Source organism: Arvicola amphibius, chromosome 11, assembly GCF_903992535.2.
Source record: "Arvicola amphibius chromosome 11, mArvAmp1.2, whole genome shotgun sequence".
In the NCBI taxonomy this organism is placed as follows: domain Eukaryota; kingdom Metazoa; phylum Chordata; class Mammalia; order Rodentia; family Cricetidae; genus Arvicola; species Arvicola amphibius.
In genome coordinates, this window is record NC_052057.2 from 113,260,147 (window position 1) to 113,277,156 (window position 17,010).

Sequence of the window (17,010 nt, forward strand, 5' to 3'; positions counted from 1 at the left end):
TTTCACTGACATAGGGGTTGAAATAGAAATGACAAAAGAGCCATTTTTATTTTTCAAACAACAAACAACAGCAAAAGCACCAAACAAAAACGGAAAACACTCAACCAAAAAAAAATTAAATTGCATATGAATGACACTGGAAAGACATTCTGGTACATAGAGGAAGATGGGTTATACTTGTCTTTGGGTTCGGTCAGACGAAAGCACCTTTCTTCTTTGATAGAAGCCTGCTGTGGCAATGGGCATCAGATGACACGGGGCATGGAGCTTGGCTTTAAGCTTTCTTCTTTGGGCCAGTGAAGCCATCCATCACATGGAAGACTCCCAGATAGTCAGCTATCAGCATTCCTGTCTTGACAGGCAAGAAGCTACAAAGAACGGAAGAGGAAACGTTTTTGGTTACCATCCGCAAACACACCTCTGCTAGGTCAGTCGAAGACAGTCGCTTGCACAGAAGAAGTTACTTGTTCATGCACTCCTCACACAGGCTGGGGCTCAGAGGTTTCCTGCACAGCTTGGGATATTCAATTTGCTCATTTTGGTCTCCAAAATATCACCAACTTAGAGTAGCGTGTGTAGGCTGAAGATACTGGGATTGTCGGCACACGTTGGAGTAGGTGGATCTGCCGCTGGCACTTTCAATGCCAGCTTAGGCAACTTACCAGCTTGTACGCCTTCATGTCCTCAGATATAAGCTGAGGGTGTCCCTCTTCCTATGACCACTGTGAGGATGAGACACAAGAGACTCTCCCGCAGCTGGCCAGCCAAGCTAAGGTGTTTGTGCCTTCCGTCCCCAGCTCTGCCTGGGAAGACACACAGATGCCTCTGCCCGCGCCCACTGACCTTGACAACTAACAGTTCAGAGTAACTGACAGTAGCTGCAGAGAACCTGAGATTTGTTTTCAGGGTGGGGTGAGGGAAAGGGTTTGGGCCCACTGCTGCTCTATTTGACACGCCAAGGCCTACACGTGGTCTGTGTGTTCCACAGCTTCAGGGCTCTGGTAAACTGTTGACCTACTAGGGAGATTTCCATCAGTCAGTCCTTAAATCTTCGCTTGCTGCCCCTTCTCACTGCAGTTCTGAGATTCCCTTTCCTGGTTTGATATGTATGCAATACTTATGATGCCCAGGATGGCTTCTTTTGGTAGGGCTGGAGGTCTTGAGACAGGATCTCACTATGCAGCCCAGGATGGCAGATGCATAGCAGTCCTCTCGCTTCAGCCTTCCTAACGCTAGTGTCGTGGGTATGAACAGCTTGCCCACCTAGTCTTTGTTTGCTCACGTGACATCTATCTCCGAGAAGCCAATTTCTATCACGATAGGGGCTGCTTTGTGTCTTGTTATCTTATGTAACCCCAGGTCCTTGAACGGTGAGTGGTGCATGACTAACATCTCTCTACGTGTCTGAAGGAGCACTTCATGTAATTTCTCTCATTGAACCCATTTGTTTTTCTTCTACTTCTCCAGAATGATGTAGTCCTTCAGCAAAACATGTCCCAGAATGGGCAGGCCATAAAAGTCATATATCATGATCCAGTGTAAAAAAAAATGAAGCTTCATGTTCTTAGAGTTAGTTCTGTCATAGCGCAATCTGCGGCTACACAAGTCCTACCCATTGTGCTGTGGGAACACACACTGTCCAATAACCAGATATTATCTAATCTGTATGCACCGCCAAAAACCATCATTGTGGACAAGGCAACCGAGGCCTGGAGAGCAGAGGGCATGTAAGAATTACAGGCTTGATACAGAGCGGGGCCATAAGCCTGGGTTTCGAATTGCTACTCAAAGATCGCTTGTGCTGCCTCCCACAGCCTGTTGGCTGCAGGGTTCCCTCCTGTGGTAGAGGAAGGGTGGAAAAGGCAAGGCTGTAAGAATGATTTCTGTTTCTAAGCAGATGCACGTAGTTAATGGGAAAAGCATGTCTGTGACTGTTAGCCGTGCGACCAATGTGAAGAATAACCACTATGCTCAAACATTTGAAGAACTGTCATTGTGATCGGGAGTGGAGCCGTGTACAGAATGGGTGGGCCAAGAGAGGAGTAACAGGAGGTACCGAAAAGACCGATTCCACTTATCAGGAAGTGGTGGCTGGCTGAGGAGTGTGTTCTTTGTAAAGGTGTGGTCACTGGCAGGGGAAGCACAAACACATCCATCTCTGAAACTGAACTGAGAAACTAGGAATGAGCAGTGGGCTCGGCAGGTCAGCAGCAGCCTGCATGTGGGCCAGTGTTCTCAAGGTTTTGGTGCTGGATTTCAGCAGTGAAAGGCAGTGTAGGGCACAGGAGTAGGCAATGGTGCTCTCTTCTCTTCCCTCCCTCCCTCCCTCCCTCCCTCCCTCCCTCCCTCCCTCCCTCCCTCCCTCTCTCCGTCTTTCCCTCCCTCTTTCTTTTTCTCCCTCCCTTCCTTCCATTCCTTCCCTTCCTTTCTTCTTTTATTTCCTTTCTTTCTTCCTTGTTTTCCTTTCATTTCTTTCCTTCTTTTCTCTTTCTTCCTTTCTTTTTCTTTTCCTTCATCTTTCCTTCCTTTCTTCTTCCCTCCCCCTCCCTTTTCTCTCTCATTCCTTTCTTCTTTTCTTTCTTTCTTTCTTTTTTTCTGGTGCAGGAAATCAAGCCCAGAACCTTGTGTAAGCCAGGAAAGCACTCTACTACTAACCTAGACCCAGCCCTCTTTCACCTGGTTTGAAGATTTTTTTCTTCTCTAGTAGATAAAATTTAGCAGCAATTGCCAGTTTTACCAATATTGCAGATTCTTGAGGCATCTGGCTGACTGTACTGGAGGAAGCACAGATCCCATATCTACGCTGGCACAATCATTTTAGGATGAGTGTAAGAACATCTTTACCAAACAGAAACAAGATACCTATTTAAAGCTATCCATAGCTCATTTAGTAAGCCCATTAAGTTTTGAAAACAATGCTAAGTTGTTAGAGAGGGTCTCTGGAATCATGGTGGGGGGGCCCTGCAACTGAATAAATTGTCGTGGAGATGAGAATCAGTATGGAGAAGATTTTCCTTTTAGAAATCCATCAATCTAACTAGTGCTTGCCGAGTGGCTCTTTCTGGTAGGACGTGGAAAAGGTGGTGATTGGCGCATGGGGAAACATGGAGGCAGATGCCATTACCTTTTTAAGAACATTATGAAGTATAAAAACTTTGGCATATACAGGTACAGCTTCTCCTGCAGAATAGCTTCCACTATTTTTCTGACTGCATATTCCGGCTCCAGAATTGGTAGCAGAGTAGGACAGCTATGGTAAGACAAAAACTCAAATTAATAAAAAAATCATTCCTTAGGGTTAGGGATAAAGAATTTATAAGACATTGCCATACCTCTTTCTTGCTATATCTAGATTTGCCCACTTTATTGTCAAAGTAGTAATAGCACGACTATAACATGAAATGGAAACACATTGTAATTAATATATTTATGTTACAAATAGTCATCCATATGGAACCTTACTGAATGGTCTAATGATTTGTGATTCCCCTCTGCAATCTGTGCATATGTTTTATTATGGCTAATAAAGAAGCTGATTGGGCCTCTCACAGGGCAGAATAGAGTGAGGTGGGAATTCCAAACAGAGATAGATGAGAAAGTAGGTGGAGTCAGTGAGATGCCATGTAGCTGCCAGAGGAGACAGACACCTAGAACTTTAACTGGTAAGCCACAGCATTGTGGCAATACAAAGATTCATAGAAATGGGTTAATTTAAGATGTAAGAGCTAGCTAGAAATATGCTTATGCTATTGGCCAAACAGTATTGCAATTAATATAATTCCTGTGCAGTTATTTTGGGTCTGGGCGGCCAGGGAACAAACAAGCAGTCTCCACCACAGACTAAGAGTGACGTGAGCCAGTGGAAACAAACTGGGCTGTGTTCAGAAGATGCAAATGTGGGTATTTGTGTCTGTAAGGCCTGAAGGTGTAAGGTCCAAATTTATACCTATGCCTGACCTTCCTATGATGATCTGAATCAGGAATTGTATCTCAGAAAGTAATTAGGTCATGGGAGTGGGGCCCTTGTGAAGGAGAATAGTGCCCTTATGGGAAGAGCTACAGCAGAAGTGGACCCTCCCTCTGTCCTTCCCACTCTTTTTGTCCCTTGGCCAACAAGGGCTAACTAACAAGACAATGGCCATACACCTCACTCCACCCTGGCTCTTGAACTTACAGCCTGTAGTGCTATCAATAGGACCTTTCTGGGGTTGATCCACACATGGTATTATTTGGGAAATTCTGTTGTTAACTAAGACATGTGGTGTTCTTTTATGGAATCTTGGGGCTGTTTTCCTTTAACGATGTCTAGTTTACCTGGGCTCAGGCAGGAAGCCTGAATGGCAATGGGTGGCAAGAGAGAGGAAACAGAGAAGCAGATCTGGGGCCACAGAATGTATCTGGACACTGATGATACACCGAATGCACCAATCAGCAGTTTCAATGCATGTGTGAGCTATAATTCTGAAACCACTCATGGACCAGAAAACATTTTAGAAAAGACCCAAGCAACTCCAAGGAAAGAGTACAATTAGGCGGGCAGACAGTTAATTTAAATGCCTTTAAAATCAAAAGACATACTTACTTAGTTGTGCAACCTTCAAACATTCCAGTTTTTATAAAGAATGGGCACACAATTGTAGTTTTGATCCCATTTTGTTTTTGGGCAGATGTTTCCAGAAACATAGATTCAGCGAATCCAAAGGCTGCGAATTTACTTGCACAATAGTCTGGAGAGAGAGAGAGAGAGAGAGAGAGAGAGAGAGAGAGAGAGAGAGAGAGAGAGAGAGAGAGAGAGAGGAATTGTCCAGGTCTGCACGGCTGTAACATGAAAGGCTGCCCTTGCATTCTGTCACCATGCACCTCAGTGACTTTTTCATGATTCAAAGATTAATTACAGCTGTGCACTGAGCATGTCTGCCTCCATCTTTCCAGTTGCTCAGGCGATCATTAGCGTCAGCCTTTAGCAGTTCCACTGTGCTGGCTAGCTTTAAGATTTGACACAGCTAGAGTCATCGGAGAGGAGAGAGCCTCAATTGAGAAAATGCCTCCATAATTCCAGGCAAGCCTATAGGGCATTTTCTTAATTAGTGATCAACGTGGGAGGGCCCAGTGCATTGTGGGTGGTCATATACCTGAGCTGGTGGTCCTGGGTTCTATGAGGAAGCATGCTGTGCAAGTCATGTTGAGCAAGCCAATAAGAAGCACCCTCCGTGACATCTGCATCAGCTCCCGCCTCCAGGACCCTGCCCTGTCTGAGTTCCTGCCCTGACTTCCTTCAGTGATGAACAGCAATGCTGAAGTGTGAGCCACATCGACCCTGTCCTCCCCAAGTAGCTTTTTCCATGGTGTTCCACCACAGCAATAGTTATCCCAACTAAGACAACTTTATTTTACAATAAGGTAAGCACAACACTTTTTAATTATAGCTATAATTGCATGGTACCTTTAAGAGATTATAGTTATATATTTATATAGCTTTTATTTGCTTGGAGTCACCAAAAAATGTTATGTGACTTGCTTTATTATAGTGATTTAGAACCAGATGCATAACAGCTCCGAGGTCTATTTGTATTGTCAAGCTTTTAGATGACATTACATTAAAGTCACTCACTATACTAGTTGCAACAGAAGATGTGGCAACCATTTCAAGATGATCGTATGGGGAGGAATATGCAGTAAGTAGGAACATGGGCCATGAAATGATATGCTAACAACGGAGTGGAGTCCGAGATGAGAAAGATTGCAGGATGCTCTCCTAGACCACAGTGCCAGATTCACTTACAAGCCATTGCTTTGTTGAGCCTGTGACAACTATGACACAGGATATAGGATGGTCAGCCCTTAATTCAAATCACGTAACCTCAGGAAGTACAAATATATACAAAATACATAAAAAAGTAATATAGGGACCTAAACAAGAATGCTCAGCATGGTCTGTGGAACTTGGGAATAAATGTCCTTCCAACCATAAACCTTGTATTGCCAGTAATGAACTTCTGGAACACAGCAAGGCAAAATTTCCAATCAGTGCTGCTCACAGGAACAGGGTTCTGCCAGCTCCCCCACCCCTGGGACAAAACACTGAGATCACCAGCTTGGAAGGAGGAAGGCTTTACTTCGGCTTTAAGGGTTTTTCTTCATGGTTACTTGGTCTTGTTGCTTTTGGACCAAGGCAAAACAATATCATCGTGCATGGGCATGTGACAGAGGAAACCAGCTTACCTCATGGCGGTCGAGAGACAAAGAAGGTAGCAGGAAGGAGCCAGGACCTCAGCCTCCGCTCCCTGGGCACACTCCCAGTGGCCTCCTAACTTCCTTCCACCTGGTGACATCCTGTCAGTTCTACCATGTCCCCGTAACACCAAGGCTTTTATACAAACCCCTGGCAGTTTTGTACACAGGCATAGATAATGTCATTGTGACAGTTTAGAACCATTTTAAACGAGACTCCAGGGGAAGTGAGTGTCGGTGACCTGCACACCTATGTGAGGCAGACTCCTGGAGGAGGTGTCTGTCCCAAGTTAGGCCTTGACTAGAGATCTTTGTGAATCTCTTTTTCACTTGGCAACTTTGGTTGTCAAATCAGCTGGGCGTGGGGAGAGAGCTGAGACTGACAGGACGTGCAGGCAGTTGGCCAGTGGAGAAGTGAGAAGGTTCCTTTGCTTTCCAAATTCTGTAGGTTACATTAGGGACCACCTAATGGATGTCCGGGAAAAGGCTGCTGGGTTCCTTAGCATCCTGCAACAGTGCCAAGTGAATTTGATCTCTGAACACAGCTGTGCTGCTGAGCTCTCTTGCTCCCTCCCCATCTCCCTTCTCTCTTGAGTAGAGGGGGCTGCATGAGACCTCAAGACTCCAAAGCGTGTAGTATCAACAGCAGTTCCGCTGCACAGAGCAAGTCTCGCCCACATTACTGATCAGACCTTCAGTGCGTTGACCTTTTTAGTCTTAGGGCATGAGGTGAATGCTAGTGACTTAGCGGTATTCTGCAAGCTGAAGTTGGTCAGAAATGGTCTTACCTGCCAGCCCATTGACTCCAACTAGTCCAGCCGAACTTGAAATGCAAACCAAATGGCCATGGTTGTTAGCAACCATGGTAGGCAGGAAGGCTTTATATGTCTAAGAAGAGCAAAGGAAAGATTTTAATACCTAATAGCACGTGCTATGCTTTTCTCAGGTATGTATATGGATACTGTGGATTAAACCTTTTTTTAAACTACTGAAATGCTTTAAAGACAATGGACGTAAGAAACTAAGCACATATTAAAGAGTATTTTATACCATTATACCATTATCTCACCATGAAACTGTCAATAATATTAAAAGTTTATCCATATTAATGCTTTGTTTGTATATGTAATACATATTATATATAATATATTAATACAGTATATAAGGTTGTATATGTATGTACAACATTAAGATCACAATCGACGTGGTGCAGGAAAATCTTCGTTGTGACAGCCATAATCCAAAACCCATAAACACTTACAGACATCGTTGTATAGGTATATATTTTGTTTCTTTCCTTGGCTTAATTCTGATTTTAAAAACCTTCCTGAACACAGTTCACAAGACACTCTGCTTCCATTGAGAAAGAACTTTGTTTTAAACCAGTCTATACTTCTTTGAATGGTGGCCTTTTATTTTCAATACTAATTCATAAAGTAAAATATATTTTTTGACAATTGGCACTTAGGCTGTGTCTCAGTCATACAGAACACCTTCATTTTTAAACTGAGACCCTACAGAAAAGTGGTACAGGAAGGGAAATGAACTTCTGAGGAAGATGTCTTGAGCAACAATAAAAAATTAACCACAGATACAGACAAGGAGATTAAGAAAATGGGTTCTAGGCTTGAGAAAGAGTTCTGTGGGTGTTTGTTGTCTGTACACACACACACACACCAAACTACCCCCCAAATCAAAGCTAACAACAATATTAAATAAAAGAAAGAACTAAAAGCAGCCTCCTGTAAAGGCCCAGTCTCTCCTCTCTTCAGTCACCTGCTTGGCACTGCTTTGTTTCAGAGAAAGAGGCAAAAAATCAAGTGAAGAAGACAGGCAGCATCGTAACAAGGACCCTGTGTTCAGGGTCCAGTGGCTCCTCTGTGGCTCTGCTGTGAGAGCTGGAGCCCAGTGGTCAGGCAGTTATGTGAGCCTCTGTCAATCAAGTCATATGCCCATGCTTGGTCACACACAGGATTTCAAAGATATGAACCACTTAGAAGAGACACCCAGGAGAGGACGGTAGGGGCCAGGGAAACAAGAATAGCAGAGAAAGAGAAGGAGACTAGGGAAAAACAGAAGTAGGATAAACATGAAAGTCATGGGGAGGAGACTCCATGGGGAACTGAACTATCTAGATGTAAAGATGTAAGTAAACTCACCAAACACACACACGCACACACACACGCACGCACACACACACACACACACACACACACACACAGACACCACAAATGAGAGGACATTTGGGACAAAATAGGTAATTCCAATAGGGATACAGTAGTTTCTAATATCTGGGTCTTTCTATTTTTCTCCCGTAAGGACCCGTGTAAGTTCCTATCCATAGGCTGTGTATGACCTGTGTGGGTTCCTGGTGTGGGAGGTCCTTCTGTCACTGTGCTGCTTTTATTGGTTAATGAATAAAGAACTGCTTTGAGCCTATGGCAAGGGCAGAACAGAACTAGGCAGAAAAAGCTAGGCTGTATGTTGGGAGAAAGAAGGGCAGAGTCAGGGAGTCACCAGAGACAGACGCTGGGAATTTTACCTGGTAAGCCACAGCCATGTGGTAATATACAGATTAATAAAAATGGGTTAAACAAATATGTAAGAGTTAGCCAATAAGAAGCTAGAGCTAATGAGCCAAGCAGTGATTTAATTAATAAAGTTTCTGTGTGATTATTTTGGGGATAAGTGGCCGGGAATAAACTAGTGCCCTCCTTACTACAGGTACCTAACCTTAGTCTGTGTGAGGACACGTGTGGGTTCCTAACCTTAGTCTGTGTGAGGACCCGTGTGGGTTCCTAATCTTAGTCTGTGTGAGGACCCGTGTGGGCTCCTTACATTAGTCTGTGTAAGGACCGTGTGGGTTCCTGACATTAGTCTGTGTAAGGACCTGTGTGAATTCCTCACCATAGGCTGTGTAAAGATCCCTGTGGGTTCCCCACCTCCCCCATGATGTGTGTTTTATTTAGACCTTGATAATATTGTTATAGAGCAGGAGAAAAATACTTTGAATGCCAGAGTAAATTTGCATTTAGCATGAGAATAAAAAGAATCACCCATAAATGTGCCTTGAAATTGACATCAAGTGACTTTTCCATGAGGTCATCGGGACAGTCGAGGAACTTCTTGCCTGTTACGATGCCAGCATTGTTGATGAGGATAGCGACGTCACCGACTTCTTTTTTAACCTGGATTGGATGAGAACGCCACCATCAAACCAGTACTTCTGTATATGGTCTCTTTGCCAATATTTGTATAGTCTTGATCCGTACTTCAGGCTGGATCTACATGTTCATCACAGAGTCCACACTGCAGCAATAGATCTCTAAGCCCAACACTGCACTTCCTTCTCTCCAGCACAGACGGGAATGCTATGATACCACTTTCCTCCTCCTCTCTGAGCTCACCTTACCACCTGTGTCTAGGAACCTTGTTCTGTGTTCTGCATTGGTAGCACATCGTTCTAGTCAAATGACAGATATAAGAATAGCTTTAAATAACCAAATAGCATCTAGACCCCATTCTGGCATCCGCAAAGAGAGGGAGGAGGCAGGAGCCCACGAGAAGAAAGAAAATATATATCTTGAACATAAGGCAGATTAGAATCTGCCTGTCTTGTTTTCCTCAGCAGACTGGCTTTCTTCTCTCCACCTAGAACTTTTAGGAACAAGATCTGTGAGTCATGTTTGTTGCGGAAATACCAGCTTGGCACAGCATCCAGGCACTGCTACTTTAGAATAAAGGGTTCCAGGTGTAACAGTGGACCCTTCCCCTCTGACAAGCCTTCAGTTAGTCATCTTGGTTCCTAGTGCTTTGTGAGCCTTTCCAGGATGATGACAAAGCTGGTACTGTCCCCAAGTTCTCCTTTGTGTCCCATATTTCATCAGTGCCATTTAGATCATTTACTAGTAGTACCTGACCCCCACCACTGAGAAAGAATGACCCATAGCAGATACCATGTGTCACAAAGGAGACTCACAGCAGTTCCTCTTGTATCTCTAGCTGTGTGTGTGTGTATACCCATGTGTGTGCATGTGTGCATTTGAGTATATGTGTCTGTGCATGTCTTTGCATATGTGCGTGTACACAGATGTATGTGTGGGTATATTTGTGTGTACACATGTATATATGAATACGTGCGTGCATGTGTGTGTGTGCGCACCTGACAGAATGGATAGTTTGAAGTACATCAAGTACCGCAGAATGGTACTGGTGAGGACATGTCCCCATGGAAGGTGGTGGAAGGTGCTGTTATGGGAGGCCTGGCCTCAGCATCTGAGTGATACGGCTGGGTTTTCCCTTAGCTGACTAGGTCTGTGGACACAGAGACAGTGAGAACCTGCATTCTGTACCAGGTTTCACATAAAGTACTGGATAAAATCTAAATACAGGTATGCTTTGGGAAGTGGCTCATAGTTCATCAAGTTCAACTCAAATGGCAGTCAAGAGTAGACACTAGATTGCTCCACAAGGTGCAAATGTCAAAACCCTCAGAAAGAGATCTGGGATTTAAAAAAGAACCTGCTGGAAGGCCCTGAGCTGTCAATCATGCTAGGTTCTCACTATGAACCTCCAGGATGGCTGACGTGAAGTCCCAACAGCACAGGTTTCTCACCCCCTACTTATCAGCTTATAGGCAGCAAGAAATGTCTCTTCTGTTAGTGGTCAGGCAGTCCACAATTTTGGAAATCAGGAATCAGTTACCAATTTTAAGAAAATTTCAGATATTACAAATGAAATTCAGGATGTTAGTCTGTTTTTCTTCCCTTCCCTTCCCTCCCCTTCCCTCCCCTTCCCTCCCCTTCCCTCCCCTCCTCTCCTCTCCCCTTCCCTCCCCTCCCCTCCCCTTTCCCTTTCCCCTTCCCTTCCATTTCTTTCCTTTCCCTTCCCTTTCTCTTTCCCTCCCCCTTTTCCCTCCCCTCCCTTCCTTCCTTTCCTTTCTTTTCTTTCTTTATTTTTATCTTTAATTTGAGAAGAGGCTATTTAAACAGATATGATAAACCAAACTGATTGTGTTTTGATTGTCTGAAGGCTACAGTCAGCAAATAAATAGCTAGGATTCCTTAGTACTGCATCAAGGATAAACGAAAACTAAATAATCCTGGCTTACTCATGTTTTACTATTTGAAATAACCTGTCACTCAGATGTGCCATGAAGCAACACTGGACTTTCTAAACTCACGGCTAAGCTATGATTCTTGGACACAAGCTCTCAAAGCCAAGCAAGACTGAGCAGAAAGAAAACACAAGGTGTACCACTTCAAATTTTTCTCCTTGCTCATTTTTTTTTTTCTGGAGACAAGCCTTAAAAATTCTTAGCCTCCTGCTGTCTAGAAGAAGTGGACTTGAGAGTTCATGGGTGGAGTAGCTTCTCCTAAATACAGAAGGGCACATTGTCAGGGCTTTTCAAGACCACAAGGTGACAAAAGATGAACACAAGCAAGACTATGACATGGTAGACCATTTCAGAAGTCAAGTATCTGGGAGAGACCTAAATTTCAGATTCAGGAGATAGGGAGGGAATTATTTATAGAACCCTGCACTAATTGCCATTGAGATGAAGGTCTTCAGTGTGTGAGTATAGGCTCATGATGCTGAAGCCTGGCTAGAGAGGATGGTTGTAACAGCATGTTAGGCGATAGGTGCTTCCTAGGTAAAGAGCTACAGTTGACCAGTTGACTGCACTTGAGATGTGCTCCCAGAGTGAGCCTGGTTGAGTTTATCAGGTTCGGATTCTCAGACAGCGTCAGACAGCCTGTCCTGAAATAAGCGATAAGAAAGAAGGGAAGTAGAAAGGCTGTTGGAGCAAGCTAACTTAGATCCTTCCTTTCCACCAAATTGGGCAACACCAAGTTCCCTAGTTGGCCCGGGAGAGTAGTGCATGGTGTATGCATCTCAGTGTGAAGATGATGTGCTATATGCATCCTACTATGCATATAAGGGCACAGAAGTCCTCAGGAGGGACAAGACTGTCCATTGATGAACTAACAGCCTCTCTGCCAATATGCTGGAGTTTCAGTTTCCTAAAATCTTAAATGTTCATTTTGTTGTTACCAAGGAAGCATTTAGAGCAGTGGTTCTTAACCTTCCTAATGCTGAGACCCTTTAATGCAATTCCTCATGTTATGGTAACCCAACTATAAAATTATTTTTGTTGCTACTTCATAACTGCAATCTTGCTACTGTTATGAATCGTAATATAACTGTCTGATATGCAAGATGTCTGATATGTGATCCCTGTGAAATTGAGAACCGTTGGTTTTAGAGGCTTTGGATGCAATTCAGGACTGGAGCAAATGCTTAGTAAGCACCAAGATCCTGGATTCAAGCCCCACTACCACCAAAATCAAATAAATATTCTCAGGATGAGAATTCTTGTTTTCTTATGAGTACCTGTGAAAAGCACATATTCTGATGGAAGGCATGAAGGGAGGGGAGGGTGGACCTCTCCTGGTTTTAACTCAGAATGTAAGGGTGCCCACATACTAACTATTTGATCTCAGACAAAGCACTTGGCATCTGTTTCTGGCTCCTCAAAGAAGGATTCTTCCACATTTTATTCCTTCTTACACTGCGCTAATATAGTTGGCTTGTGCGAGGTGATCCAGAGCACAGGGTGCCACACAGGAATCAAGACACTCAAGTCCTGGCCATACCTTTGTCAGTTATCATCTCTGTTCTTAAAAGAAGCTACATGCCGGCACAGATTCCCTGTTCTTATATTTGGAGGGGAGCAATAATTTACCTTATAGGGCTATGTTACATGCAGGGCTTTTAGCAAAAACATTTTGCATACAACAAGAATAAAACATTTCTAATTCTTATTCCCTCAGGTTATTTTGAAGTAGAGGTATATTGGAGAAAATTGGAAGGCACTAAGACAGAGAGGCCAATGAGCAATGCTGATGCATACCAACATAATTGCATAGGATTCTCACAAGCCACAGAAAGCAGTGAGACTTCCAAGATGTACCTGGTCGGCCACTCTGTACACTTCTTCCCTTTGGCTGCAGTCACAGGTGTAGGCATGCGCTCTGGTGGCTCCTGCTTCCCGAACTGCCTGTAGGCTCTCCTCATTTGCCTCCTTATTCACATCCCAGAGAACGAGCACAGCTCCCAGGCGGGCAAACTGTAGGGCTAAGAGCCTTCCAAGTCCACTTCCAGCACCTGTTATGAGGACTATTTCACCTGCAACGTTCTTCTTGGGCTTTGAGATCAGTTGGAAAAGTAGGGCCTCCAGGATACTAAACAGCGTCTTTCCTAAGAAAATAAACATGTCCTTCGCCGATTCCAGGTTGGAAGACATGGTCTGGCCAACACCTTGAAGGCAAGAGAGAGTTTGCTCAGTTTCCTTTCCTGAGGGAAAGTACGGAGAATGTGATACAAATGTTCTTTCTGGAAGCCGACACCGAACTCAGGGGCAGACAGGAATACAGCAGCCTATGACATCGAGTCCAACTTTCACACACGGCCTCCAGCTCCGTTCAGATCTGCATGCCAGCTTTGGGCCACGTGTAACAATGCTTGTTAATTGGCAACTGGAACCACCTCACCCAAATTTATGCCAAGGGGCGTGCCTGGATTCCTTTCCTGTTAACCTTTGCCTCACTAACCATGCATCCTGACGCGCTGTTCAGTGATTCTGCCACATCCTGATATGTGTGTTATAACTCTTAGGGTGCTATGCTTTTTGTCTCCTTTTCGGTTTCCTCTTCCTTGTTTGTTGTACAGTTCTTTCATTTAGTGGCGCTGCTTAAGATTTGAAGGGAAAGGATATAGTTCAGTGTAAGGGTGCTGGCCTAGCCCGTGGGAAGCCCTGACTTCCATCTGATCCCCAGCGCGAGAGCTAAAGAGATTTGAGAGAAAGAGGAAGCTGTAAAATCCTATCTGCGTAGAGTATTGGAGAAGTGACTGGGGCTCCATCTACACCCCAAGTCCCTTCCCGAGGCCGAGGGCCCCATTCAGTCATCTCCCCTCACTTACAGGTCGGGTGAGACGGATTCGGATGCCTTCTCTGCCTCTGGGAGATGTGCAGCAGTCCTTCGTCTCTCTGGATCTCTCTCTCCTCTCTCCCGGGCTTGGGTGTTAGGGAAGTTCTGTACCTGAGATAAGGGTTTGGCACAAAGTTGATGCAGCCTAAGCTCGTTTCTGGCTTATTCTATACAGATATGACTGACAGATAAAGAGGATGTGTATGGGCTTGCCCAAGGTCACTGAGCTAGCATTAGGCTGGGCTGGCTCCACGTTATGTGTTCATCAAGTATCAGCTTCAATTGGCTCTCTGTACGCTGGAGCTGCTGGCCCTTCGTTTTCTCATAACCTCAGGATCGGGACCCCAACTGTTCTAAGTGGAGAAACAGATTGCCAGCCCAGAATTGGGTCATCACAAGCAAGAGTGTCATAAAGAAAAGTTCTTTCTGGTGGGAGACTTGATCCAGATTGGAAAAAAAGCAAGAGGGGAAGATCGCTGGGAGGAACCTTGCCCATGACGGGCATCAGGAATCAGAGTCTGGGCAATAGCTTGATGGGGCCTGATCTGTGCATCTGGGGGTTTTCCGGGTTAACAATGCTCCCGGGGGGGGGGGGGACTGAGGTTTGGATCTGTGCTTCAACACTGGGTTCTACTGTACCCTGGGACCAACAACTCAAACCCTTTGCCAGCGTTGCTCTGACTTATTTCCAGAGTAATTCTGGGAGATTGACTATGATCCTTAGGCAATCTGCAATGAGGTCTTGAAGGAAGACTCCCATTTTTAACATGCAATCACAGGGTGTGTTCCTGCAGCCCCGTCAGGGCTGTATGTATGCCAAATTATGCACACAGTGAAGGGACACTCTGGCCACCCTTCGGACACAGAGGCATCTCACTCCCACCATTCTTCCCATTAGAAAACACACAGCAGGTGACACAGCCAGGCCACTGTGTCCCCTTTCTGGCATAACATCATCATGCCATCTCCTGCCAGAAGACAGAGTTCTGCTCAGTGGTCCCCAGCCCTGTGCGGAAGGGTCAGGACGATGCAAACCCTGGAACAAGGCCTGGCTTTTCCCTGCCTTGGCAGATGTATCCTAGGAGCTTGGTAGCACATAGTAGCCTCCAGGTCAAGTTTAGGGTGTTTTCTGTGTCCTCACATGAGGACAGAGATAGTAGTAATATTTGGGCTGGAATTCTACATCTGCCAGTGCCTTCCTTGCCAACTCTGATCAGCATGATTTCCTCGCTGGGATCTCAGTCTTCTCTAAGAAGCTAATGTTCATGCAAATGCTATGCTCTGGGGTTGCAGGAGCAAGCAGGAGCAGTGCGGGGCTGCTATTAGTGTTTAAAACCATTTGGACCACTTAAGAAGAAATAAAAGTAGGCATCAGCCTGCACACAGATGTCACAGCATCATCTCCCCATCTCCTTCACAGTCTCCAGAAGGTGGCATATTCAGAACATGAATGCCCGTGCTAGAGACTGGCCCAGAGGCAGCTCGGTTATTCCCTAGTGCTGTCATGGGCATTTGCAGGAACAAACAGCTCAATGTTTTCTAAAGAGACCCTTGAAAGGTGGTTATAGGAAGTACACTGTCAAGCGAAAAGCGATTGTACACCTTAATTTTATCATAATGATTTTTTTCCTTAGGAAGATGCAAATGCACTCCATTTAATTGGGCTGAAAACTTGGCATCTTCCTCCCCAATCCAAAGCCAAGATAACTAGGCACAGAGTAAGTCCACGACAGTTGCTCCTAAGCCCAGGGTCCCTATGGCAGCAATGCTGCCCTGGTTCCAGGGAGAAGATAGACATGGTGGTGGCAGATAAACCAACGACCACAGCTCCAGAAAGGGGTGAGCGAGAGGTTGCAGGGAGGAGGTTGTGTACATGTAGGTCTGGGCAGCAAGCCCCAACAGGGCCAAGCCGGCATCCACGCTGTTCACCCTCGAGGGACAGAGGTCTGGGTTTGTCCAGAACACCGCTGTCCTGCGGTGGGGGACGACAAGTTGTTGTCTCGGGGCTTGGTGTTAGTTAGTTCCAGACTGCTGAGGTTCCCCTGGGCTAAACTTTCTGGTCACCTGGCCGCTTTTGCCACCTCATTAGAATCAGCCAGGGACTCTGGGATCTCACAACTCACCTAGGACACAGCTTCCTCTCTGGCTACCACGGCGAAGCAAGCGACTTCGTAGGTTTCAGGCACCCAGGTCCCAGGCTTGCAGCTCAGCGAGGTTCTTGTGTTTATCCCTGGGCAGGCTGAAGCAGAAGCCCAAGGGCGGGACTGCGTTCCCGCGGGGGTGGAACCTCACACGCACGCACTCAGAACTCTACACACCGCGTGGGTCTGGAGTCCTTCCTGCAGGTGGTAACTGGATAGTGGAGACTGTACGCGCGCCCCTGTACTGCCCATTCCTTTTAAAACGTCCCATGCCCAGACAGGATGCAGGATTCTTAAAACAGAATCTCTGGGTTGAAAAGGGCAGGTGTGCTTGCAAGCAAAGTTTCACAGGGTTTAGGGACCAAGCAGCCTGCGGTTCAGGGCACAGATGTGAAATTCTTCAATGCTATCTGATTCTGTCACTTAGAGCCTAAAGTCTCAGGTGTCTGTAAGGAACGGAGGCGTGAGGTTGGGATCTGTCAGGAGGTAGGTGCGTGGTGACTGGGGTGCCTATGGCTCAGGCAGGGGGCCAAGAGAGAATTTGTTTTAAGAAGACAAGGTTGAGAAATAAGAATAGCGTAATGGTCATTGGTGTATGATGACCTGTATCTAAAGCATTGCTTGTGTTCAAAGACCCAAACAAAGCA

At 45.4% G+C, this 17,010-nt stretch overlaps 1 protein-coding gene across 1 annotated transcript; it reads right to left on the bottom strand.

Annotated features, from left to right (window-relative positions):
• Positions 1 to 274: 274 nt before the first annotated feature.
• On the bottom strand, positions 275 to 13,537 carry Sdr16c5 (short chain dehydrogenase/reductase family 16C member 5). The gene is made up of 6 exons (XM_038348265.1): positions 13,205 to 13,537; positions 9,288 to 9,419; positions 7,020 to 7,119; positions 4,583 to 4,727; positions 3,125 to 3,250; positions 275 to 368 (listed from the first exon to the last, which is right to left on the bottom strand). The coding sequence occupies exons 1-6, from the start codon at positions 13,535 to 13,537 to the stop codon at positions 275 to 277; spliced, it is 930 nt and encodes a 309-aa protein (XP_038204193.1).
• Between the last annotated feature and the right edge of the window lie 3,473 nt (positions 13,538 to 17,010).

Coding starts and splice junctions, on each gene's coding strand:
- Sdr16c5 (XM_038348265.1), bottom strand. CDS start 13,537: ATGTCTTCCAACCTGGAATCGGCGAAGGACATGTTTATTTTCTTAGGA. Junction 9,420..13,204: donor TGTACAGAGTGGCCGACCAG/GTACATCTTGGA, acceptor CATCCAATCCAG/GTTAAAAAAGAAGTCGGTGA. Junction 4,728..7,019: donor TGGAGTCAATGGGCTGGCAG/GTAAGACCATTT, acceptor CTCTCTCTCCAG/ACTATTGTGCAAGTAAATTC.